A 24,824-nucleotide genomic window follows, 5' to 3' on the forward strand; every position below is an offset into this window, starting at 1 on the left:
AACAGCCCTGTGGCTGCTGATCTGCAAACAAAGCTGCGTTCGGTAGCAAGTTGTTGGTGCTACCATTTTTTTATTTTACATCTTCCCTGTTCCAAACTGACAGAAGGCCCCATCTCTTCTGTATTAAAACTATTTAGGTGTTCTTCCGTTTCACCTGGAAGTGAATTTTGTATCTGCCACAGGAACCACTGTAATGATTAAAACAGATACCAAATACTACGATAAAAGCCCTGGTCTTATTACTTAAGCTGTGTCAGCTTAGTGAGCTTCTCTTCCTGCACACAGCTTGAAAGTCTCTGAAGAGCATGAATCATATAAGCATATCAATGCCTTCTACTGAGTAAAGAACGAAAAAGCTTAAGAGAAATTTGCTGGTACTGAGGGCCTATCAAAACTCAAGGACAAGGCACACAATATAATGAATTATCAAATCCTTCAAGGAATTGAAAAATCAAGCCAGTTTTATTCGTTTAGGACTTGGTTATTGATTGGCACCAGACTAAGTAAAATCTCAAATAAGACAGCAGTGCATTTACACCGAAATCTTTTCTTTTACATGTCATTAACCACCATATTAACACCTCTTCAATGGAGAGGATTTGTAGGCCCTGACTTCATTTGCACATTTAGTGCACCAAACCCACCTAAGATATTCTATTTTTTAGAAACACTTCTGTCCATGTACCTCATCCAGTACCTAGACGTAAGCTTAAAGCAGCCATATTATGCTCATTTTCAGGTTCATAATTGTATTTTAAGGTCTCACTGCTGCAGATCCTCTTTTCAGCTGGTCTCTGTTTTAGCTACAGAGTGAGACCTCTTTTCTTCTTCTTCTGTACTATCTTTGCATGCACTGCACATGTGCAGTAGCTCAGATGTAGATCATGTCAGCTAGCTAGCTCCATAGACAGTAAAAGAAAGGCTGTTTCTACAACTTCGGTCAGTTACAAGGCAGGATTAGCTGGGAGACTTCTAAATGAGGGCGCACATGTAAGTAGTTCCTTTTGTAGATTATGGTGAACTTGTGTGTGTTGTAGTGACGTCACAAGCCATCACAAGCTCACCCAGAGACTGAAGGCAGGACACATTCAGAAACCGTATCTCACTATAAACAGCATGGATGGATTTTTTTCAAAGTTTGTATGTGTGTGGAAGCACCAGAGACACAACATAACACCCCAAATCCCAGAAAAAGTGATTTTTTCATAATATGGGCACTTTAATGCAGAGATAAAATCAAACCAAACTTTCATAATAGACTTGCCACAACATTTATTAGCCTGTTTGCTACAAGGCTGGAATGAGAAACCGCCATGCACTACAAGAGCCACCAATCCACCACCAACCCCCACCACCCTTTTCTCCTACACTTTCGAAACTTACCCAGCAAGCTCTGGTGTAGTTACAGTAGTTCCCCTAGTAGAATAAAGGGCCCTCATTAGTCAGACTGGGGAAATAAATGGCTTAACACTTTCAGATAAAACATGTATCTGAGCAAATGTGCCGATATTAGACAGCGAACCAGTTGAATTAAACATAACATACTTCCCTCACACTGATTCATGTCTACATCCAACTCCAACCAAGGACCTGAATTGGAGCATATGGGACTAGTCACTGACAGATTCAACTCAATATAGGGGGGGGGGACTAGGCAGTGTATTGCTGGATGAATAAAAAATGAAAGTTTTGTGCCTCAGTAAATTCACTCTCTCCATCCCGTGAGGAGGGTGGGTGGTGAAGGGGTGGGGGTGATAGTGGAGTAGAGGCTTGTTTGAAAACTGAACCAGTGCTGCATTCCCTCATCCACCCATATCCAGCGAGGGGCTCTTTAAAAATTCATTAATTTACAGCAAAAATAGATTAAAGCATCCAGCTGAGCAAAACTCAAAATTTGGCTCCTGAATAACATTAATGATAAACATCTCCCTCAAGCCTGGGGGGGGGGGGGGGTTGCCTGAAGAAAGAGTACTGGCTTTTTTCACCTTACAGCACCTTGAGAATAATTTATTTTAAATCATTACTAAAATAGTGCATTTCTAATTGTCATTTTTAATTACGCTTTTCTACAGACGGAAAAAAGGAGCTGAGTAAAAAAACCTGCATAAACAGATTAAAATCCACCCAAGGATCTGCCATTCCCATGATGCCATGCCAATGTCATTCTATTCACCATTTGATATCTCAGCTACAGAGACTCAATGACAGCTGCTTCAGGCCCCAAAAAACGCCTAGAACTGCAGTTACAGTAATTGCTCTGGCCAGCACTAAATGAGGTTCACTTAAGTGCAATTATCCCCCTCTGATCTCTCACATAAAAGAGACTTCTTTAACATGGAGAAGTGGGCTCACACAATGTGACTGCAAACAAGATTCAAATTGGAATCAGGGAGGCATTTCCAGCAGATGAATGGCTTCATAGCTCATCTGCATTCTAGTGATGCACGGCATTGCTAATCAAGACTGAGCCAGTCCCTTCTCACCAACACGGCTTCCATGAGAGCAAAACTTCACACTGGATGTATTCAGAGTTTGTGGAGAAATTTCTAACAAAAACAGTCCAGTCATTTGGCCTGAGCCGCATTAGAGAACGATCTAGCCTCCACACAGAGTTAACAGCTGTTGAAGATCCTGGTGTTTTTGCCCAATCCAAGGACAAGATGATGGGAAATGATGAAGTAAAAAAAAAAATAAATAAAATAAATATCCAGCCTAAAATAACTTCGCATTTCAGAGCAGAGAGGAAAACAAGCCCACTTTGGATTGAGACAATCCGTAAAAATACTACACAGAGGCCTTTGACCAACAGCATCACCACTACACCATGCCAAAAAAAAAATATATATCAGACGTCCTCATGAATAAACTGCCATCTGCCAATTGCATAACACAATAGGTTTTTAGCCCGAGGGGTAAGATGTGGCGGTCTAATAGGGGTTGCTACAGAGAGTACCTGTTGGGTGCAGTCCAACAACACAGGGTGGTGGGGAGGGGGGCTGTGATGGGCATTCATGTTGCCACAGGCTCAACTACCACCAGGAGTCTGATAACTGCATCTCACGGATGGCCATTTGAATAATCACTTCAACAAGGGGAGAAATTAAAAAGCCTCTCGGTGAGAGGGGGCTAGGCAGAGGGCCACATACTGAATTCCAAATGAGGAGCTTGTATTTAAAAAGTAGAAACCTGTTCTAATTCACTCTACTATAACAGCTTGCTGACCCTTATCCAATTTAGCCTTATGTCATCTCACTATTCTATTTAATCTATTAAATTATACACTTTACAGATGATGACAAAGTAATCTTTCTTCAGAGATGATAGACGAATGTGCTACTGGCGCCGTACACACACACACACAAAACACAGGAAGACCTTGGAGAAGTAGGTGTCGTGTTCTTAAACCATTAGGTAAAAGAGTTCTCTATAGACCACTGCAGGCTAAAACATTAAAGAGAAGCTGTATCACATCCTCCCATTCACACTTTTAAATAGTTAGTGTGAGAATAAACAGATGTGTAATCTCCTCTATACTTTTTTTTTTCTCTCAAATGTTAAATCGATTCATCAAAACCTTGAGGTTGTTTTAAATGAGGGAAACATAAGTCACTAACTGCTCAATATGATTTGATGTAAAATAGCCAATAACAACCACTAAAAAGGCTTATAAATCACCAAAAACATGCATAAACAAGATCCTTTAAGTCTGAGCCTGCACAACATCTCCAGTCATGAAAAGAACTGAATAACCACATTGCTTATAAACTGAATTTGAACAGAATTTGATGGATGCTATAGTGACGCTCTAAGGAACTATTTCTACAATGTGTGCTGTGATTTCTGCACGCAATCTGTAAAAAAAAAGAAAGAAGAAAAAAAGCATGCATTGGTTGCACTCTAGGTCTATTTTTTTAAACAGCCAGCCAGCAAACAACTGCAAAATGTCACTTCCGCTGCCTATGCCAATTATTCCACTACTGTGTTTCACAACATATTTGTTTCAATTAACAATTAAGTTATTTGCTTGTAAAAACAACACCCTTTCTAAATACAAAAAATAGAATCCCATGAAGGGCTTCAAAGATTTAAGTATTTCGTGTGAAGGAGTTAAGATGTCTTTCAGTGTTAGACCGAGCTAGGGACATTGCAATACATAACATTAACTGTGCATGGAGCCTCTCAGAGAGAAACAGAAATAACAGCAGCAGGGCAATTTACAGAATAAGATAGAGTGACAAATGTTCATAGTAATTTCTAGACAATATGATAAATGAAGCTACCGTGGCTCTACTTACCTGGATGGAGTAACATCAAAACTCAAACACCATTTGTCTTTCTAAAGCTGCATGCATAGCCTCGATCCAGACAGCTCGCTGTAGGCCTGCTATTTAAAGGATGGGTGATTAAGAAGCAAACCAGGTCTGACCTTTGATTGTGGGTGCTGACTAACGCCATGGGCATTTCGTTAGTTGAAGCACAGGGTCTGGCAGGGTTGGGATATTCGGGGGGAATTTATAATGTTTTTTTTTTAGTCATAAATTCAACCTTTTATGCTGGCTGTATAAATAAACTTGGAAGCATGGTGGTATATGATGAACAGCTAATAATCTGCACCTCAATCGTTAAAATAACTGACTTCATTGATAAAACTTGCACAAGTTGACAGCGGGGCAAATTAAGATTCAGTCATCCATCCTCCAATAATGGCCGTTAGGATAAAGCAAGGGAACAGTTTTGTATACAGCTGCACGCAAATGCCACAGCTGTTTAGTTTTTTTTCATTAACTAATCAATTACCTGCCCTGTGCGATCACACAGTCTGTTGAAACATCAAAGCAAAGAGAAGCATGCCCTGAGAAATGTCTTGCACAGAGGTCCAAATATTTTAACTGCAACACCGTCTGTGCCATCTCAGGGCAATCCACAAGGGTATACAACCACCAGAGGCAAAGACAGTCCTGAGATTAAATTCAGTCCCATAAAATTCCCCTGAAACAGACTTTGCACATGTTGATTGTCCAGCCACATGACAAACCTGCGTCTTCTCATAAAGATCGACTAGTTTTACATACGAGAATCATTATATTCTAGAGGAATTTACCAGCCGCCTGAGAAACAGACGATTGACAGACGAGAAAACACACTGCAACAGCTGTGAGTCAAATACCATCAGAGCATGCAGGAAAGCAAAATGACACTGTCACACTCCGCGCGCACACATACACACACACGATAGCTATTGGAGGGCTGGGATGGGTCATTTTATCCACCTAATGCGAGGAAAACACATATACAGACACACACACAGAGAGAGAGAGAGAGAGAGAGAGAGAGAGAGAGACACACAGAGAGAGAGAGAGAGAGAGAGAGAGAGAGAGAGAGAGAGAGAGAGAGAGAGAGAGAGAGAGAGAGAGAGACACACACACACACACACACACACACACACACACACACACACAGCTAGTCCTGGCCCAAGACGCGGCGCCGACAACGCTCAGCTAAAGTTAGCTGGCTACCAAAACTGGCTAGCTAGCTGTCAAAGTTGCCCTGTCAGTTGTCACCGGTTGCACGGCGGTGCTAGCAGGCTAACGCAAGAGCTGTCAACTTGGAGAGTTACAGCAACACGGCCGGGATGTACAAACACTGACCACAGAGAAACACTGACTGGCTCTCTGAGAAAAACGTGTCTCCCGCACGCCCCGCCACAGCGAGCGGAAAGCTGTGTGCCAAGGCCTGTTCACCGGGCTCAATCCCCAGAACTTCAGTGCAGCTCACTTCCCCGTTAAAGTCGTCCATTTCGTGGGCCTTACTTCAACTTCCATGCCCGTGTAGCTCACTTACTCTGGGTGAAAGCTGATGTTACGGTGGCTCTCTGTAATCCTGACGGTAGTTTAACAGTAACTGCCCCCTCCCCTTCCTTCCACCTCCTCTTATTCAGCTAGCGGGGGCTCCCCAGGAGTGTCCTGTGCTCTTGACGTTATCGTCCTGTGCAAAGAAGCGCCGTAGCCGTAGCTTCGCCGGTGTGCGTGCGGTGCCGTGGCGTCCCTCTTCAGCTTCTCTCCGCCTTCTCCCGTTCGCCTTTCTCTCGGCGGCCGAGCCAACATCCGGGACTCTCCCCCGTTGGGTTAAGTGCCCGGAACTACTTTCAGATACGACGACGCCTAATACATCCATGGACGACGCACATGAAGGTTCTCTCTCTCTCTCTCTCTCTCTCTCTCTCTCTCTCTCTCTCTCTCTCTCTCTCTCTCTCTCTCTCTCTCTCTCTCTCTCTCTCTCTCTCTCTCTCTCTCTCTCTCTCTCTCTCTCTCTCTCTCTCTCTCTCTCTCTCTCTCTCTCTCTCTCTCTCTCTCTTACCACCCCTGCCGCCACAGAAACTAGCGCGCGGTCAAATGCACAAGCCGCAGTGGAAATAGCAACGTGTGCACCCCTATACAGTCTATGGTGCACCCACATACGAGCTTGCCTATCAATCAATCAATTGATCAAATCAGCTTTATTTAGGAAGCTTTGTATAACCCAAAGTGCCTTACAGAAAAAAGCAGAATAAAGTAAAAAGTAGAAGATACAATTATATACATACATATACACACACATACACACACACACACACACACACACACACACACACACATATCCTATATATAGGCCTATATATGTATGTATATATATATATATATATATATATATATTAAGCCATTAATAAGAAAGATGAATGAAATAATTAATTAGTTGAGGATTTAGCCATTAGTAAAGCCATTAGTTCTAACTTACAAATAGGTTTATATAGGGTGCCTTATCTTAAGTGGTACCAATAATAAAATAGAGAACACAGAAGCAGATGAAAACATATCAAAGATTATATCCCTGATTCAAATATGCATCTTTTAGGAAAAAAGAAAGAAAGTTATATATATATATATATATATATATATATATATATATATATATATATATATATATATATATATATATATATACATATATATATATATATATATATACTACACACAAGGTCATTGCACAATTTTAGTTGCGGACCACTGCTTAAAAAAACAAACAAACATAACAATCTTTCTCTAAACTTAATAATGTATGAATTCACTTTCAGTGCAGTATATGTCCCACAGTTCTCTACACCATGAATGTTTTTTTTTATAAATTCTAGAGGTGAAATACTGAACACATTCATTATTATTTTTTCTTAGCCTATAGTCCCATTTAAAAACAGTGAGTTTTTATTAGTTTGTATTGTCCTTTAAAATCCCCCCATGCTTAACTCTAATTGTACAGTGCTAACTGCAGGTTACTTAAAAACCGCTACATACCCAAAATGTTTATTTTTTTTTTACCAAGGACATGACCTCAATGTCCTCAATGGTATCTGCAGCCCTGGTCCTCAGTAGTCTCGTGTGTTCACATTGACCTTGTCTTTAATTTTCTTTCTTACCTCCTGTAATACAGCAATAGGTTTTTACGTGGGAGGCTATATTTGAGTTATAGTATCATGATTTATTATACTATGATATTTGATATAGAAATAATAAAGTTACTATAAGGGATGGTTCCTAATTGTCTTATCAGTTCTTATGACAAAGTGTGAAACATGTTTTTGTTGAGGCCTTGAAAGATTGCTTTAGGCCATTTCAGTCTACTCGCAGAGCTCAAGCTTCTGTGTGCAGGCGCATAAAATTGACAATCAGAAAAATGTCATGGAAAAAAGTTCTATATAAAAACCTACACAGCTCTTTGCTCTTTTAACAAAAAAGCAAAACAATTTACAGGTTCATTATTTAAACAAAATTTGCTATAGGGCTATTATATACGTATTTAAAATATTCTATAATCTTAGCTGTTTTGTATTGTATTGACTTTTGGCCCTTTTTTTTAGGTTTTATGCATCTTTTCCAATTCCAAACAGCCTAATAGCTAAGTGTCTCTCTCAAGTTTTTATAAACGTGAGCATAGGCTACATATCAACATAATGTGCGAAAACTAATCAGGTAAATCAACATAATCAAACTTGTATTAAGCATTGTATAGCAGCTATGCTGAAGTGATGCGATCGTGTATTCAGCAGGACAACAGCGCCTCTTGTGGGTTGATCAGGGGTACTGCTGTTTATAAATCCTGAAAATCTGTGGTAAAAATATCAATCATTTTAAATCAAAACATATAGCAATGACTGAACATACCCTTCTGTTCAAGGTGCCCCCTCAGACTGAAACACAGAAGTGGAGATTTTGTACAGACAGGACAAAGGTAAAAAGCTTCATAAAATCACTCGGAAAGTTATTTAAACCACATCACTTCCAAAAAAACTCTGTGCAGGTTTTTCACACCAGCCGATAATTTCTTTCCAAAAGTATTTAACAGTCATCAAAGCAACATGTATTTATTTTTCCCATAAATTACAGGCTAAGACAATTTCTTCAATCCTTGCAGTCTCTGCAGGGGGGAAATGTTGCATTTTATTAGGTCATGTACTGTATACAGTCTATCAAGTTATTAAGTCATTTCCAAAAGAAAAATAAATATAGGCCTAATAAACTGAAAAAAATATAAATATAGCAAGACGTTAAATTTGTAATAAATGTTGAGCAACCTGCAGATCAATTTTGATTGAAAATCGAAATTTGACGACGAACTAGGCCTATAAGTAGCCTATTAAACAAGTGTATGAGTGTATAATAATAGACCATATTCTTAATTAGTTCTTTCTTACTTTGTATATGGTTCCAGGAAAATAGAAAACACAAGTCCTACTTGGTTCCCTCTGGTAGTCTGTGTGCGCCACTGTGATGCTAATGTTCATAAAGTCTGACACCTCAGTCATTTGAAAGTGAGAAGTAATTGACGCACGACATTATTTCATCAGACTCAAAAATACCATTGGTGGTGGTACCGTTTACCGCCACTGGGGGCGCTGGCGGTTTTCTTCAATGTTTATTAAGACCAAAGAATTCAGCTCAGTGGTTTCAGGAAGTGCAGAAGTTGTTGTGAAGCTGACAACCTTCTTATTATACATTCATGACAACAACCTCGGAATCTAAAGTAGGACATTTTGCAGTTTTATCTTTAAGTGTTGTGATAAAAACACGCGTTGTTTTTGTTCGATTCAGGGTGTTGTCACGGTGGCAAATATTGCCTCATAGCAGTTAACGTGATGTGTTTTTTGCAAAAGAGTGAAGAGGACTCACCCTGCTCCTGTTCTTCTCACCTGACAAATTACTGAACATTTGTGGATAAATTCAGAAAATTAATTATTTTGTCCATGACACATATATCAAGAGACTTGGTTTCCTTTAGCGAATCAGTCGCCAGCAAAGATACCTTTATTACGCAAACTGTTATGGTCGAGGTTGACCTGTTAAGTTCACTCACTGTAAGGTCTATGCATACTGTGAGGTACCATAAAGTTGTGTAAACAGTGAGAGATATAATTAACAAAAATATGTCAATTTGATGCTGTGGAGACTAAAATATCCACATTTTTAGTCCCAGATACGGATCAAGCTCCAAAAGGTCCTACACTTCCCATAATGCAGCTCGATAGTCTTTTATTAGACACGTCTTGCATGCCCCCTGTTTGTTTCTTGCACTTTCTGTTAAAAAGAAATATGGTCCATAAGCTTACGATATGTTCTCAAATGTTTATTCCACAAGTATCCTGGTTTTACTTGACTGCAGCTGTGTCTGATTTCTACCGTATAACCCTCATTACATCAGTTATTTTCTCAAACTTAACACTCTAGACTAACAAAAGATATTACAACTGGGTAAACAGGCAGGCTAAACGGATGTTAATGTGCAAAAGTTCCCCATTAAACACGTCTGACATTCTGACTGCTTATGTCCATCACTGTGCTACATTAAAACCTCTTCCCTCATGATGCCCTCTCTCTCATCAGGTGATGGCTGAACCCAGAATATCTTCCATTGATGGGAAGTTAGCTGAAGAATTTGCCGTTCCCTCCCATGCCGAGGAGGTCAAAGAGAAGATGGCTGCTTTCGCCAGGCATCATGATGCAGCGGGTCGCAGGGTGGTTCTCATAACATCAGGAGGCACCAAAGTTCCCCTAGAGTCTCGCACTGTTCGCTTTCTCGATAACTTCAGCAGCGGCAGACGAGGAGCCTCCTCAGCAGAGTATTTCATAGACTCGGGCTACGCTGTCATCTTCCTACACAGGCATCGCTCCCTCTACCCCTACACACGTATGTTCTCAACCATAAACATGCTGGATGCCCTGAAGTTCAGAGGTGGAGAAGGAGCATCCAGTAACTCCGGTGAAGTGGTGGTTAACCAGCAGGTGCTTCCCAACATTGCCAAAGCGCTAAAGCGATACCAGGAAGTGAAAGAAGGCAAACTCCTTCTGCCCATTGAGTTCAGCACTCTGTCAGAATATCTGCATCTACTCAAAGCAGCAGCACAGGCACTCAGCACAATAGGTACAGATTAACAACTACTCAAAGGTTTAAACCGTGGCTCTTATCCATCATATTGTTCATAACTCCTTATTCTGCACTTAGGATCCAAGGCCATGTTTTACTTGGCTGCAGCTGTGTCTGATTTCTATATACCAGCTTCTGAGATGCCTGAACACAAAATCCAGTCTTCTAATGGACCTCTTCAAGTGAGTAAAAAACAAACAAAAAAAACAAGATTCTAGCAAATGTACTTGCAAGACTTATTTCTTTAGCCATACAAGCAGCATGGCTCAAGAGATGGCCATGACACTGCTGTGCCACAGTACAGCCTCCAAGAGCTGCTAGCATGGCTGTAGACTCTTAACCTTTGGTATTAATGAGAATATCCTTTTTTCTTCCCTTCAGCTCAGCATGAACATGGTCCCCAAGATACTGTCCCCGCTGGTGAAGGACTGGGCACCTCAGGCTTTTGTCATATCTTTTAAGCTTGAGACGGATGCAACCATCCTGCTGGACAAGGCTCGGCGAGCTCTGGACACCTACAGGCACCAGGCGGTAGTGGCCAACGTGCTGGACTCTAGACGGGGTTATGTGGTGGTGGTGACCCGTGACACTCAGGCTGAGCTGATGGTCACAGAGGAGGATGTGAAGAATGAGGTGGAGATAGAGGAGAGGATAGTGAGCAACCTGACATCAGCACACAAGAAGTTCATAACTCAACAAGCGGGTTGACAGTTATGATCCATACTGCATGTTTGAGTGAATGACACAGCTATAAGTTGTCTGTGCTCTTACCCAATCCCGAGTTTGGCTTAAATTAATTTGCCTGTTCTGCTGACAAGTTTCTGTATATTCAGTATGCTGTATGGTTGCAAAACCTTAGGAATACTAACTATAAACACATGCCTTCCCTTATCCTTTAATGTACTCTAAAAACAGGCATCTAAGCTTATAGTGCGTTCCATTTACCTTGGGACTCGGAAGCTGGGAATGACGTCACACCCGAGTTGAATGCGTTCCATTTACAAGTCGGATTTTCATTGTTTTCATTAGCTCTAGCCAGGTTAGCCATTGGTAGCAATGCCAGTTTATAACAATGCGTTACACTGTTTTTTTGTGTATACAAACAGCATAACATGTCCACAGAATATGGACAGCACTGCGTATTAGACTGATTTAGTGAGACACAAATAACACAGAAGTGCTTATAACTGTATGTTACTACAGCTTTCACAACTGTTGATACACAGAGCAGCCATGTTGGATCTTTAGCTCAGGGTACTCGGTGGTTGCCAGAGATCCGAGCTCGGAAATCCAAGGTCAGGGGGCGTGTTTCCGACTTTGACCTCAGAAAATCCGACTTATGAGAACAAATGGAACGCACTATTATAATGGTGTCGCTGTACATGGACAATATACAATTGAAAGTTTATTGAATGTTTATTCACATGCAATGATCTAGAACAGAAAAAAATATTTTGATGTCTTTTTCTACAACAGTAAATGAATAATTCAGTGGCATGCTTTACTACACACCTATAATAAACATTTACAAGTACAGTCGATTGGTAATTTTTCAACCCCATGGCTTCACTTGGCAGCATATTTTGAATTCTCTCTTGGTTACTTAAGTTTGATGCTTTTCTTGACACCAGCACGAATACCAGACAGCTCTCCACTGTATCTTGTGTCCTCCCGACGCACCTCACGCACCTGTTGAATATGAACAGTGTCAATATCGATCTTGGGAACACGTTTGACATATCAACATATACTCTTGATTTAAACTGATGAGCCTATAGATAGTTTCCCATAAGCTTATAATGCACTTTAGCAGTGTGATAAAAAATGTTTTGTCTCAATCATATGGGTAATACAAACCTGGCCCTTTCTGCGGATTTTGGCCCGTCTGAACTTCTCTCTGTGCTTGACTCTGGGATTACGGTCAATTTTCTTCCTCTTTGGTGTGAGCCCCTTGTTCTTGGCCATCTGTGGAATTGGTAGAGGCAAATAATTAGAAAAGCTGTTCAGAAATGACAAAGTTTAACATGGAATGCATGAAGTGTGAGGTACACCATATATTAAAATGTATTGGGGCACCCTGCCCAAGACAAATTTCTCCTATAGGAGACAATAAAGGCTTATCTTACCCTCATATGACCAAAACACTATACAATATACATTTTATCCTTTTTGAGATTTGTCTTCTACAGGACTTGACGTTCTCAGGCACCATGCCTGAATTCAGGCATAGAGCAGTTTTACATATATAATACTTAATTCAATACATCGTTTCCTCCAGGGCAGCATTTCAGGCTCACAAATGATTTCTTGCTTTAAACCTCCTTCCCAAATGTAGGAATAAAATAATTCAAATACAGCCCTACGCTGCTGTAAGACTAAATTCTAAATGAAATCCTGTTTATATAATGTAAACCGGTATAAGATTGTCAATTCAGGTGTGTTAGTCCATCTTGAAATTATCACCGGAACTGATAGTGTTCTGTTAATCATGAATATTAAGTTAGTCCGGGTGAGAGCATCTGACTGTAAATACTAATATTTATGTGTGCAAATTGTTGTAACTCTACCTGGTAAGTGATTCCTCTTTTAGCATCTGGATCTTCCTCCTCATCTTCATTCTCTACCAACCTGCAATAAATTGACAATTTATCAGATCCCCAGTTGATTTTGTCCTAACTGCCATTTCAAAGACTCAAATCATACTTACTCTTCAGCTTCCGTGTCATTGCCCTTTCTCTTCAATTTCAACCGCTCCTCCACATCTCTGTAGAAACGCAGAGCCGCTTCCTCATCCAGATCAGAGTCCGAGTCCTCCTCAACCTCAAGCATAGTTTCTCCAGAATCCTGCAAACAACGTGCACTCATTAACATTTAAGTTCCATATTAACAACAGATTCAAAGTAAGATCTGTGAATAGATACCCTGAAAAAAATCTCACCTTTTCCTTCTTACTGGAGACTCTGGTTTTCTTTCCCTCTGCTGGTCTGCTGGCCTTATCCTTCTCCTCACCAGCTAGCAGTTTGCGAAACTGAGGTGAAAGCCGAGCATCTACTGAACCTAGTTCATTGATGAGCTGCAGACAGGTATTGAAAGACAGCGGATTGTAACTAATGTAATGCTCCAGCCCAAATAGTTATTGCTGCCATTATTAAACAATATTAGCATTAAAAACAGGATGCTGTCCAAAATAAGAGTATAGATGCAGCTTTCTTGACATACACAGGACAAACATATTCACTAATACTGCTTTCCACTGGCAGCAGGTGTTAATGTCAATGTGTGGACTTACATTTCTGTAGGTGAGCAGTCTTTCAATCACTGGATGGTTATGAACAGGGATTCGTTTTGCTTTCAGCACCAAGTAGAAACTGATGTTTGTGCAGTAACTGGGGCAGGCAAGAATCATTAGTCATTTAATGAAGGACTGTGACATGATTCTGCAATATGTAATTATCATTTAATTACAACTTACTTGAGATACAGTTGCTGTTTTGTCTTGAGGTAGTCAGCGCCCTTTGGAAAACAGGATGAAAATAATTCAGATTCACATACTAGATTGCCATAGCAACATGACATTATTAATTGGTTTCTCTGTGCTAGCCGACACATATCTGCACAACAAGCTTACAATGCAGCATCCAACGTCACATTTCTCTCTTATTAATACATCTAACAACAGCCATTGAACAGTTTTTATGTAAAAAAAGAAAAAAAAGACAGTTGATGATCAATCCAACTGCTGTTGTGTTTACAGTCATTTCGAACTTAATCACAGCCATGGTTGATTTCAATGTGAATGCTTAAAGAGCCCCAGGTGAAGCAGGTTATAGGAACGATAACTTTGCTTTGATTATAAACAGGCTATAGATGGTATGTCATACAATACAGTTCTGCTGAGTAGCTGACGCTCTAAGACTGATTGTAGGTCTCCATCACAACAAGTGACCTCTTTCACATTCTTTTATTTCATTTTTTAAGATTATTTTTGGGCATTTTGGCAAGTAATCAATAGGACAGCTGCAGACAGGAAAGGGGGGAGAGAGGGGGAGGACATGCAGCAAAGTGCCACAGGTCGGATTCGAACCATGGGCCGCTGCGGTAAGGACTGGGCCTTGGAACATGGGGCGCATGCGTTACCAGGTGAGCTAGGGAAAGCCCTTTTTCACATTTTCAATTGATACATTGTTTATTAGAAAAATAAAATAAAGTATAACCTTTAAAATTCAGTCTGGTGACAAATTCACAGCTAGAAATTAAGCTAAATGTGCTCACCTTTCCTGGTGGGATCTTTCCGTCCTTGACCATCTGTACGAGGGGCTGCAGCTCATCTTTTAGTTCATTAAGCTGCATACATACAAAATAATCAATTACATGTTGGCCAGTGGCAACTAAGCAAATATATTTAAACTTATCAAATCTGAGGATGTTTTACATGTGTTTTGGTTGCATGCCTGTGTTGTACCTTTGCCTTGAAGTCCTGAATGAGGTCAAGCAGCTCTGGTGACTCCTTTTTCAAAAGTTTCATTTTTTCTTTCTGGGACATCTGCTTCAGGTCTTTCACAATCCTCTCTTTTTTTTCCACAGTCTTGTTTTCATCCTTCCCCTCCACAGCAAATTCCTTCATTTAGGCACATAAAACAAACAAAATAAACAAAAACCACGTTCTATCTTTGCTAGTGGAATTAACTGCAGGTGTACAGAAGAGATTTACGATAAGAAAAACACCTGAAAAAAGTTTAAATCATAATCCTCCTCGCTCAGATTTGCAGCTAAACGTTTTTGGATATTTCTGGCCTCTTCTTCTTCCTCTTGTTCCTCGGCTTCCAACTCGTCTTGCGATTTCCCCTCTTTAATAACACAATTCAAATGTTGCATAACCACAAAGACAACAATACTATCATAAATTGCCTAAATAATATTTCTGGAGATAAGACGCTTACTGGTGGTCACATAGTCAGAGTCATAGAACATCTTCTTCTTGGTGCCCCATGCCATTTCATTGGGAAGATCTGAGGAAGACAACAACATTACAGTTAAATGGGTATGACAGTTAACCAAATCCTGGACGTAAACTGATGATTTTATGTTTACCTTCTTCTTTTTTCCCCTCTAAATCACTCTCCATGTCTGTCCCCTCTTCTTCTTCTTCTTCTTCTTCCTCCTCCTCCTCCTCCTCCTCCTCCTCTGACTCCGAATCATCTAGGGCCATCACTTCCTCCTGTGAAATTCAGCTGAGCTTGAATTTGTGCTTGAAATACAATAGATTCATTTTCTGAAGGTAAATCCAAACACCTAAGCCATCACCTCATCATCCAGTTCCTCCTGGTCGCTCTCCATTTGAACACCGCTGGCGAGAAGTTTCTGGGGCAAAGAGACCGCAGCAAAAAGTTAGACACAAAAACAGCAACATACACTTACCACAGAACTACTAGTGAGGTAAACTTACTGCAATCTTCTCATCATGAAACTCATCGATGTTGTCCTTAGAGTACTGTGACGATTTCTGAAAGGAAGAGAGGGGAGACAAGTTCAAATCTAACTGTTGAAAACAACGACCACAACACCAAAGCAGAGTTGTTGTTGATGATTGAGAGCGGCTTGTTGTGATGCACAGCTGGGAAATCAATTGCTGTATCAATATCACAGTATGAGACTTACAATTGTGGTTATTACAAAAAAGTAAGTATTAGAGATAAGCGGTAGAAATTTCTGTTATTTTTATTTGTCACTTTTAACTTATTGGCCTTCATTTCTACATTACTACCACCTCTTGTTTAGATTCAATACAGTGTACCAGAACCTACACACAACAGTAAGCATGAACGGTTTCGGGTACAGTAGAGGCAATGAGTCTGTGTTACCTTATTTAACAGAAATCTATGCATGTGCCTGTTATTTCTGACAATGTGCTAAACAGAACTGGCTATTATGTTTGAGTAAATGAAATCCCAACAAACAAAACTGCTTAAAAACATGATATTTATATTTAAATATTACCGTTAAACTCCCCGGGAGAGTCTGACACAGCCTGATTCTGGACAGTAAAACAGATTAGCGCTCCAATTCAAGTTTATGTTCTGCTTGTTCAACAGTTGACTGGTACACTGCTATTAAACACATTCAGAGAGGATTTTAATTGCTATTTTTTCTCTCAATTACTATCATTTTGGTCATATTTCAATATTTGAATGAGCAAATATAGCTCACCTCTATATGAGTAACATTTACATTTTGAATGTGCCCCGTATCCACCGATATTCATATATTATTATGAAGTTTATTATGAAGTTTTCTTTGGGTGACAATATAATCAATGGTTGTTGAACCTCTCAGTATGTTGAACCTCTGTTATTAGATGTTTTCCCTAGGCTATTCTCATGTATATTGTAGTAATGAAATAAACATATTTGCACATGTGCAACTCTGTCTAGTTGAGAGCATACTGTACGGCTGCAATGTAGCTTTCTGACAGAATTATAAAGTACAGGGAGACAACAACACTACAGAAAGCAGGCCAGGACCCATCTGCTGCTGAGCCCTTACCTTATCAGGGACAGGCATGTTCTTGTAGGCTTCAGGGTCATCTTCATCATATCGCTCTGTCTTCTTTGGCCTTTGTATCTTCACAGCCCTGAGCAATAAAAGAAAGGAGACATATGTGTTTTAATCTCTGCTATGTGACATTCAGAGGATGTTTATATAACTGGCATCTTTTTAAGTTCCTGTAGGTCCTGATGGGAAATGTAAGGGTCAGAGCCAATAACTAAAAGGGTACCATAACACGTCCCCCTAACTGTTAATGACCACAATAAAACAGTGTATGTAGGCTAAGTGTAACTTAAGCAGCCCCATTAAAACATACACACGTGCAGACTCTGATTTTAGCTAACGTTACCGTCAGCCTTGTGGAGATAGGTCTGGCAATGCGAGACCAACTTTAACGTTAACGTTAGCCAAACTTACCTTTTAGCTCGCACCATGATTGAAAAATTACTTGTTTGCTACACGTTAGCAAACAAAGCAGGAGAGGAATGATAACCAAGCAACACGTTTCAACGCCAGTACTAATATCTGGAGATTAAAACAAAAGAAAATTGTAAATATCCAGTTGAGTTGAGGCGACACATTTTCCACTCTGGTTACCATGTGCTTCCGTGGTTTCTTCTCTTCTTTACTTTTATTGGCGGTCTACAAAGCAATGTGAAAGGTGCATACCGCCATCTACTGTACTGGAGTATTTTATTTTATTTATTTTTTGGGCATTTTCTGCCTTTATTTTGTGAGGACAGCTGAAGACATGAAAGGAGAGAGAGAGAGAGAGAGAGAGAGAGAGAGAGAGAGGAATGGCATGCAGCAAAGGGCCGCAGGTCGGAGTCGAACCCGAGCTTGCTGCGTCGAAGAGTAAACCTTTATATCTTATATCATGGGCGCCCGCCCCACCAACTGAGCTATCCGGACGCCCGTGTGTAATATATTTGTATTTATAGTGTTTGAGTTGTTTATAGGTTACAATATACGGAAGCGTGAAAAAAATATATAATTTGCCCTGTTTTTTTCTGAATTGATTACATCTGTGGAAAAAGTTTTCGATTCTAAATGTTCATGAAAAAATAATGTGCTCTGTTTTTCTGAATTAACGAGATAACTCAAAAGCCTATGGAGCATGGTTGCTGCTGATTCAAAATCAAAGATGTATATATTTATGAATCAGAGCACTCACATAAGATTTGCGCACACACACACACACACACACACACACACACACACACACACACACACACACACACACACACACACACACTCTCTCTCTTTCAGAGCGCTAAATATACATTGCATTTATGAACGATTCTCTGTCAAATCAGCAGAGGGAGGCACGTAGAAACAGCTGTTACAGACAGACAAAACACGTAGGCTAACTTAGTTTCCTTGCTTGGGATATTGCATGGGTAAATCAATTCATTTTATGGAGGAAAAAAATGCCCCCTCGCAAATTTTAACAGCCATCAATCACTCCATCAGTCACTTGTAAATTAAAAAGAGTAAACTGCGCTTCAAGTCCCCCAAATCCCAGAAAAAATACTGAGGACATGACCTCTGTGTCTTCACTGTTAGCTATAGGCCTATTGCCTCTTTCTACATTGGACATTTAACGTCCTGTCAGCACATGCTCAAAGTTTTACTTTAAAGGTGCCCTGCCACACAAAACCGTTTTTACTTGCATTTTTTGAAATATGTTAGGTCCATATGTGTTTGTGTTATGTTGTGAATGTGAAAATGAACTGTTACCTCCTCTGTCAGCTCTAGCCACTGAAAAGAAATAAGGCGAAATCAGGCCAATTACAAAAGCTGGTCAGTCTGACATCATGTTGCCTGAGCTCATTACGATTCATGAGCTCGCCCATTTGCGCTGGGTAAAGGATGCTGATAGCCAGGCTCTCATTGGCTAGCTGTTAGCCAATCAGAGTCAAGCAGCTTAGCTCATTGAATATTAATGAGAACTGGCAAAAATCGAGCTGAGTCTTCCTGCAGGCTTTCTATACCACGCTAGAATGGCTTGAAACAAGGTAACCAAGGCATTTTTTTCCACAAAAAATGTAATGTTATGGAGTCCATAGTAGAACTTTAGACATTACCACAAAGTAATGAAATAAGTGTGGCAGGGCACCTTTAAAACAATTTATTACATTTATTTCACACCTTCTTTTTCATAATATACTGTATACTGTTGTATTAAGTCCAGTATGTCCTAACCATATACTGAACAAAATAATCCTTGTGACATCTTTTGTCAATTCATCAGCACCATTTACCTTTACACTCTTGTATCAAACACAAATGTACTGTACATGTATTGCCACTTGCTGAAAGCTTAATACAATCATAGTTATTCCAATTTTTTAATCAAAAGGTCTTTCTATAATTTATTTTTCTGTGAGGTTCAGTGGTTAGAACAGCTGATACTAGCATTAACAAAACAGTTTAATGTACTTTTATGTACTTTAACATTCTAAAGTAAAGCTTTGCTGTACGTACAGTGAAACATCTTATCAAATTCAGTGGGACATCAAAACAACAGGTAGCACTGATATACATCCTATATACAGTATATTACAGTGGTTTTATTCTCAGAGTCACAGCCTGTTTTGGGCTTAGTTTGGGTAATTAACACTGCAGAGTTTGTAACTATCCGCTCCTCAGAAGATGATATTACAGAACATGATGCTCATGTATTTTCTTCCTTGTTCCTTATTCCTGTTCGGTCTCTGCCAGTGACCTCCTCCAGTCCATACTGAGTGCATAACTGGAGCTGCGAGGCCTCTCTCTGGGTAGAAAGTTTTTTGGAGTTCTGTACAATAAAGGCTTCAACTCATCGTTCCTCTTCTTCATCAGGGCAAGAGCAGGCGTCATATGATCCGGGTCGAAACACTGCCAAGGAAACAGGAGATTGACGGCAACAAAAACATTAAAATCATGTGCATAATCTGAGTAAAGGATTATAGTGCTTCTTTTACTTCAGTGACTTAAAGAGTAAAATCTCTCTGTGAGATATAAATTTGTGTAAGAAATTTCTCTTCCTCCATCACTCCTTCTTCACAAGCATATACACAGAGAAATACAAATTCACACACTTACAGCGGCCTTAAACCTTGGCACCGGGGCTCCTCTGTCATCATCTGTGTTGGGTACACTCAGCTCCAGCATGGACTGGCTCAGTTCTGACACAGCGGCCTTTGATCCTCTCCTGAGCAGTCCTGAAGTGCTCTGCTGAGGCTGAATCCTCTTCATAATGTCACTCAGAGAGCTGAAGCTCCCAGACTGCGGCACCCTCAGGATGATAGGTTTCTGTGAGCACAGAAATGCATCTCAGTTTTCTCAACTCACAAGAGCTCAAGGTTACAGTAACTCAAGTGTTTGGAAAGGCAAGTTACTTACTCTCGAAGATCGTGTTTTCTCCACGTTGAAGATAGTTTCATTCATGCTGCTGTCTGCTTCCAAAATGGCCTCCCTCTTTGAGTGCTCTCTTCTCTTAGAAGAGGAAATTGTGACCATATTGTGTGTTGGTTCTGTTACTTTATCATCAAGTCTTGTTGTTGTTCTGTCATTTAAATGTGTGCCCTTCTCTATGGAGAGTTGCTTGAAGTTGGCTTTATTTATAATATGTTCCACTCTGCAGGAGAAAAAAAAAATACATTTTCTTTTAGATATGACATATTAATACTAAATTATTCCACGTTTCCTTTATCTTTTGGGTGTTACCTCTTCATTGTTTCTAGAGCTTTCAGGTCTGTTGGTGAGAGTTGTGTGTTGCTATGAAAATAACCAAGAAACGATTTGCATAAATTGTTAGCAGAAAAAGACAAGAGTCAATAGTCTTAATCAGTATAATGTCAAAATTGGCTGTAATAAAACTCACTTGAAAGTTGTTGATTTATCTGGCACATTGTTTCTCACTGGAAAAGTGTTTTCATATACCCTGTCACATACAAAAAGAGATCTATAGAGTATAAGTCATACAAACAACCAGTGGCACAAAATATTAAAACTATGCTGTGCTACATAGGGGAATTTACTCAAAAAATGATAAGAAACAGACATTTTTTTTCATTATTTTGGTGTAAGATTCAGTGAAAGGTAAATTATAGTTGTAAGTTCTATTTGTGTAAATGGAAAAGTGAATATGTACTGTATGCTTGATCCAAAGACAACTTAGATAGGTTTAGTCAAGATAATCCATGTACCTTTTCTTATCCACAAATTGGTTTCCATTGTTAGTAAAACCATCCATAATGGGTGTATTTTTATCAAACATCATTTTGCTCTGCAGTGGCATTTCCTTGGCCATGATTTCCTCGTGTTGGTCAAGAGGACTGTCAGGGAAGCAGCTGTTTCTCTGGATAACCCCCATGGCTTCCCAGTCCAGGAGGGACTCAGCAGGTGGGGATGGAGGGTTGGTAATCTCAGGCTCTGAATAGTGATGTCTTTGAACCCAGAGATCGGAGTGGTCTTTCAGTTGATGAGTCACATCTAGGCCTACATGAGTACCTGCAACCTTCCATGTGTCTGGCATGGGGAGTGAAGCAGCAAAAAGGATCCTGAACTCCCTATCGAATGAGTCAACAACTGGGCCGCTTAGAACGGTGATCAGCTGCCGGTGCAGGTGGGCGTCTGTCCATGTGAGGCTGCAAAGACAGCATGTTACATCACTTTCAAGTGTGTTTGATCCACATAAAAGGAATTAAAAGACATGACTGCTCACCTGTAGCTGCCGTGAATCACTGTCTCTAAATCCACCAGGAGGAACTTGTCTTTCATTTCCCCAACCACCATTCTTCCCGTCCTCGAACAGAAAGTTTTCCCTCCAAGAACACGGACCTGCATGTTCTGCCAGACCACAAGCTTAAGTTGAAACTCGAGGTTAAAACTTGGTGTTTATCGGTGACAGAAAGTGAACAGCGTGTAATATCTTGTATCATACACAAGGTTTGTATAAACAAGAGTCTACAGCCATGATAGGGGCTCAAGCTGTACTTGACTGAGGTGCTTTGAGCTAAATGATAACATAAGCATGCTAAGATGTTCACTGTGACAATGCTGACAATGTTAGCATGTTAACATTAGCTATTTAGCACTAAACACAAAGTACAGATGAGGCTGATGGGAGTGTTATTAGTTTTGCAGGTATTCAGTCACAAATCAAAGTATTTGGTGTATATGAAAAGTTATTACAAGTCATCCTGAGAGGGACATGAATGTGTGCACTATGTTTACTGGCAATCAATCCAGTAGTTGTTGAGACGTGACAACAGTCATTGGGATAGATTCTGGAGGAACCATGAATGTCTGTACTAACATTTGTGCCAATCCATCTTGTAGATTTTAAGATATTTTACTGGATAAGTAAAAACCTTGACCTGCTGGTGGCAGCCTTTGAAAAGTCAGGGGATCACCAACATCACTAGGGTTTGTCCTCTGGGCACCATGAGTATCTGTACCAAATTCAATCCATCTAGTAGTTGTTGAGATATTTCAAAGATGTCGACTGACCAACCAACATTGCCCTCTCTAGAGCCACACCCAGATAGTATGGCTAAAAAATGTGCATCAGATTGTTATAGTAGCCATGGCATACAGTACCAGTATAATTCATATTATATAATTAATATAATTAGTCTCTCTCCCCCCCTCCCCCCCCGCCCCCAAATTAGACAGTGTTTTAAGTTCTGTTCATTTGTGAGTCAATGTTCATTAATTGCATGTACTGCATTCACAAACGTTTTTCAATTTAATTTAGTTTTCAACATTAGGCATAATATTTCATCCCTCGATAGAAACACAGACACCACTGAATGATGTGCAACCAGTTTAACCAGCTATGTAATGTGTTACATTCCTAAGATAATCATGTCAAAGTAAAAGCTGTCTCTCTAGAGTAGGTATGCAGTGTTTCAAGATTTTAAATTACATTTACGTTGAGATGTGACCTTTGTTAGAAAGAATCCCATAACACAATGTGTTGAATCTATTAGACTGGTGGTGCTTGGTTTTGGAAAAAATAAAGTCTCTGGTTTATTTATTCCCATGTCAAACATACACAAACAATTGACTGCTAGGTGTGTGCTAATTTGCAGGAGGTGAGGTGACTCACCGGATGCCTGAGCCTGTTGAGTGTGAAGTTCTCTTGAATGGATCTTTGGTTCAGGATGATGTAGACGGGGACACCCCGGGATGCAGCATTGTGTAAATCACCAATTATTGCACCATCTGTCAGTCTGTCTGTCACAATAGCAATTACCTGCGTAGTACACAAAATGTCACTAAGCCTGTTATTGACAGGATTATTCACAAAGTGGCATACACAAAATGAAACTCTTCATTTTCTTAGTGTGTTTCACTGATGATGAGATGAAAATAATCATATCATTTACCTTAAGTATTACCAGCAAAATGTTGTAAAGTAAAAGTAGTTTCTTTCAGAGTGCTATAATATATTGTTTTAATGTTGTAGCTGTTGCAGGTTGCGTCATGTCTGAATACTCTATATACTGTTGAAGAGTTTAAACTAAAGCAGTGCATTTTATTTTTTGTTTATTCTACATTTTTCAAGTAAAATCTTAAACTAAAGCCACCAATTAAACGTAGTGGAACACAAAGCGCAACATTTCTCTCTAAAATGTTGTGTGTGAAAGTATTGAGCCTAAAACAAATTAAATAAGTAAAGTACAAGTTCCCTCAAATTAGTCCTGATGTGCTCCACCTCTACCCATAAGTAGAAATGTGTTATGTTCATCCATAAAAATCGTATTTGCATACTTGGCCAGCCTTTTGCAAATGCTGTCTGATGATCTGTCTGACAGGAGGTTCTCCCTCAGCAGGAGGACTGGTGTGGACTGTAACGCTTCCCTTTCGCATCCAGGGGCTTTTTTCAGGCCAGCCCAGCTCCAGGTTTGGGGCTGGTGTGTCTGAGTAGGAAGGGAAGTAGGTGGAACAGATGTCCTCCATCTCTGAGCTGCCTTTCTCTCCATTCTCCTGTCTTTGCGCCTGTAGCGGATTAAAGCGGTAGTCCTGAGCCCAGCTGGTTATCTGACTGACCTCTTCAGAAGACAGGAAGCAGCCGGAGCGCTCTGTGCCGATGGAGCTGTAAAAGGCCTCTGGTCCTGCATTTAGGAGTCTCTCGACTGCTTGACGCTCCTTCTCACAATGCAGGAACTCTGGGGAGGACTCATTCACCGGCAGGAACTCTGCATCCTTATCGAGACTCTGCTCTTGGGAGTTTGACATGACCACAGCCTGGTGTGTCTCTGAGAATAAGTGAAGTCAAAGACGATCCTTTCTGAGAAAAGTCAATTTAGGGTTCAGGAGTTCAGTCCTGAGCACATTTTATGTTCTGCAGCAGCCTTGTCCCCACCTCATGTTGACATAAGAAAAGAAATCAATGAGTAAAAGTGATCAGTGTGTCTGAAAAAAAAGATCAGTTGAAACACACAAATATCAACACAATGTGAAACTCACCTCCTGAGCAGCATGTCTCATCTCTCAGGCTCAAGTATTACTCAAATGCTCACGGGAGCTGTAGCTCTTCATATGTTCCCACCCCTGCATGTCATCTTAACCCTTCCACTCCTTCTTACTGACATTGTTCTCAGATTCCAGAAATTCTGTGCAGCTGACAGATCACTTGGTTGCTCAGAAACACACACTTACAATCCTACTGTGGCTCTCTGATCTTCACAGCTGCAGTAATCAAATGAAATCGTAGTCTATGATATTCTGGTTCCAGGTCATACACCTTCTAAACATATGTGAGGTGTGTGGCAAAAATATTGCCATGTGTACTTTATCTAAGAGGCTGCTATTTACCTCCCAGTTTCTTT

The 24,824-nt window shown here is 40.2% G+C and overlaps 4 protein-coding genes across 8 annotated transcripts in view; 1 reads left to right on the plus strand and 3 right to left on the minus strand.

The window, feature by feature from the left end:
* Window positions 1-6,168, minus strand: part of foxj3 (forkhead box J3) — a 78,783-nt gene extending 72,615 nt beyond the window's left edge. Inside the window, exon 1 of one of the 3 annotated variants that reach the window (XM_031301597.2) lies at window positions 5,842-6,168. The gene's annotated coding sequence lies outside the window, so the exon portion shown is untranslated. The remainder of the gene's footprint in view (window positions 1-5,841) is intronic. The other 2 variants (XM_031301595.2, XM_031301596.2) reach the window with 2 other exon arrangements.
* Window positions 6,169-8,939: 2,771 nt separating this feature from the next.
* On the plus strand, window positions 8,940-11,988 carry ppcs (phosphopantothenoylcysteine synthetase). The gene is made up of 4 exons (XM_031301807.2): window positions 8,940-9,054; window positions 9,912-10,449; window positions 10,531-10,634; window positions 10,834-11,988. Exons 1-4 carry the CDS (start codon window positions 9,031-9,033, stop codon window positions 11,158-11,160), a joined length of 993 nt encoding a protein of 330 aa, XP_031157667.1. The 5' UTR covers window positions 8,940-9,030; the 3' UTR covers window positions 11,161-11,988.
* utp3 (UTP3 small subunit processome component) lies at window positions 11,850-17,666 on the minus strand. The gene is made up of 16 exons (XM_031301805.2): window positions 17,416-17,666; window positions 16,996-17,083; window positions 15,899-15,955; window positions 15,757-15,813; window positions 15,544-15,670; window positions 15,393-15,461; window positions 15,178-15,299; window positions 14,915-15,070; window positions 14,725-14,796; window positions 13,925-13,965; window positions 13,742-13,838; window positions 13,391-13,525; window positions 13,160-13,296; window positions 13,020-13,080; window positions 12,310-12,417; window positions 11,850-12,141 (listed from the first exon to the last, which is right to left on the minus strand). Exons 1-16 carry the CDS (start codon window positions 17,430-17,432, stop codon window positions 12,052-12,054), a joined length of 1,434 nt encoding a protein of 477 aa, XP_031157665.1. The 5' UTR covers window positions 17,433-17,666; the 3' UTR covers window positions 11,850-12,051.
* Window positions 17,667-18,399: 733 nt separating this feature from the next.
* Window positions 18,400-24,719, minus strand: fam83e (family with sequence similarity 83 member E). 3 transcript variants are annotated; one of them, XM_031301602.2, is made up of 11 exons: window positions 24,463-24,701; window positions 23,764-24,358; window positions 23,099-23,245; window positions 21,710-21,834; window positions 21,192-21,632; window positions 20,867-20,926; window positions 20,710-20,760; window positions 20,386-20,620; window positions 20,086-20,295; window positions 19,118-19,878; window positions 18,400-18,631 (listed from the first exon to the last, which is right to left on the minus strand). In XM_031301602.2, the coding sequence occupies exons 2-10, from the start codon at window positions 24,229-24,231 to the stop codon at window positions 19,699-19,701; spliced, it is 1,917 nt and encodes a 638-aa protein (XP_031157462.1). In that variant the 5' UTR covers window positions 24,232-24,358; window positions 24,463-24,701; the 3' UTR covers window positions 18,400-18,631; window positions 19,118-19,698. The 3 variants fall into 3 exon arrangements, with proteins under 3 accessions (XP_031157462.1, XP_031157461.1, XP_031157460.1); XM_031301601.2 differs by lacking the exon at window positions 24,463-24,701 and having other exon boundaries at window positions 19,118-19,881; window positions 23,764-24,454; XM_031301600.2 differs by lacking the exon at window positions 18,400-18,631 and having other exon boundaries at window positions 19,115-19,881; window positions 24,463-24,719.
* Window positions 24,720-24,824: the final 105 nt, after the last annotated feature.

This window comes from Sander lucioperca, chromosome 6 (genome assembly GCF_008315115.2).
Source record: "Sander lucioperca isolate FBNREF2018 chromosome 6, SLUC_FBN_1.2, whole genome shotgun sequence".
Classification (NCBI taxonomy): domain Eukaryota; kingdom Metazoa; phylum Chordata; class Actinopteri; order Perciformes; family Percidae; genus Sander; species Sander lucioperca.

Excerpts from the sequence above, each read along its gene's own strand:
- utp3 (XM_031301805.2), bottom strand. Across the intron at positions 14,797-14,914 it reads TTCAGGACTTCAAGGCAAAG|CTTAATGAACTAAAAGATGA; the intron begins GTACAACACAGG and ends GTATGTATGCAG. Across the intron at positions 13,526-13,741 it reads GACTGCTCACCTACAGAAAT|CTCATCAATGAACTAGGTTC; the intron begins GTAAGTCCACAC and ends ACCTGTCTGCAG.
- ppcs (XM_031301807.2), top strand. The coding sequence starts at position 9,031 with ATGACAACAACCTCGGAATCTAAA. Across the intron at positions 10,450-10,530 it reads ACAGGCACTCAGCACAATAG|GATCCAAGGCCATGTTTTAC; the intron begins GTACAGATTAAC and ends TTCTGCACTTAG. Across the intron at positions 10,635-10,833 it reads CTTCTAATGGACCTCTTCAA|CTCAGCATGAACATGGTCCC; the intron begins GTGAGTAAAAAA and ends TCTTCCCTTCAG.
- fam83e (XM_031301601.2), bottom strand. The coding sequence starts at position 24,231 with ATGTCAAACTCCCAAGAGCAGAGTCTCGATAAGGATGCAGAGTTCCTG. Across the intron at positions 21,835-23,098 it reads TCAACAGGCTCAGGCATCCG|AACATGCAGGTCCGTGTTCT; the intron begins GTGAGTCACCTC and ends GTGGTCTGGCAG. Across the intron at positions 19,882-20,085 it reads TGCCAAGGTTTAAGGCCGCT|CAGTGTTTCGACCCGGATCA; the intron begins GTAAGTGTGTGA and ends CTGTTTCCTTGG.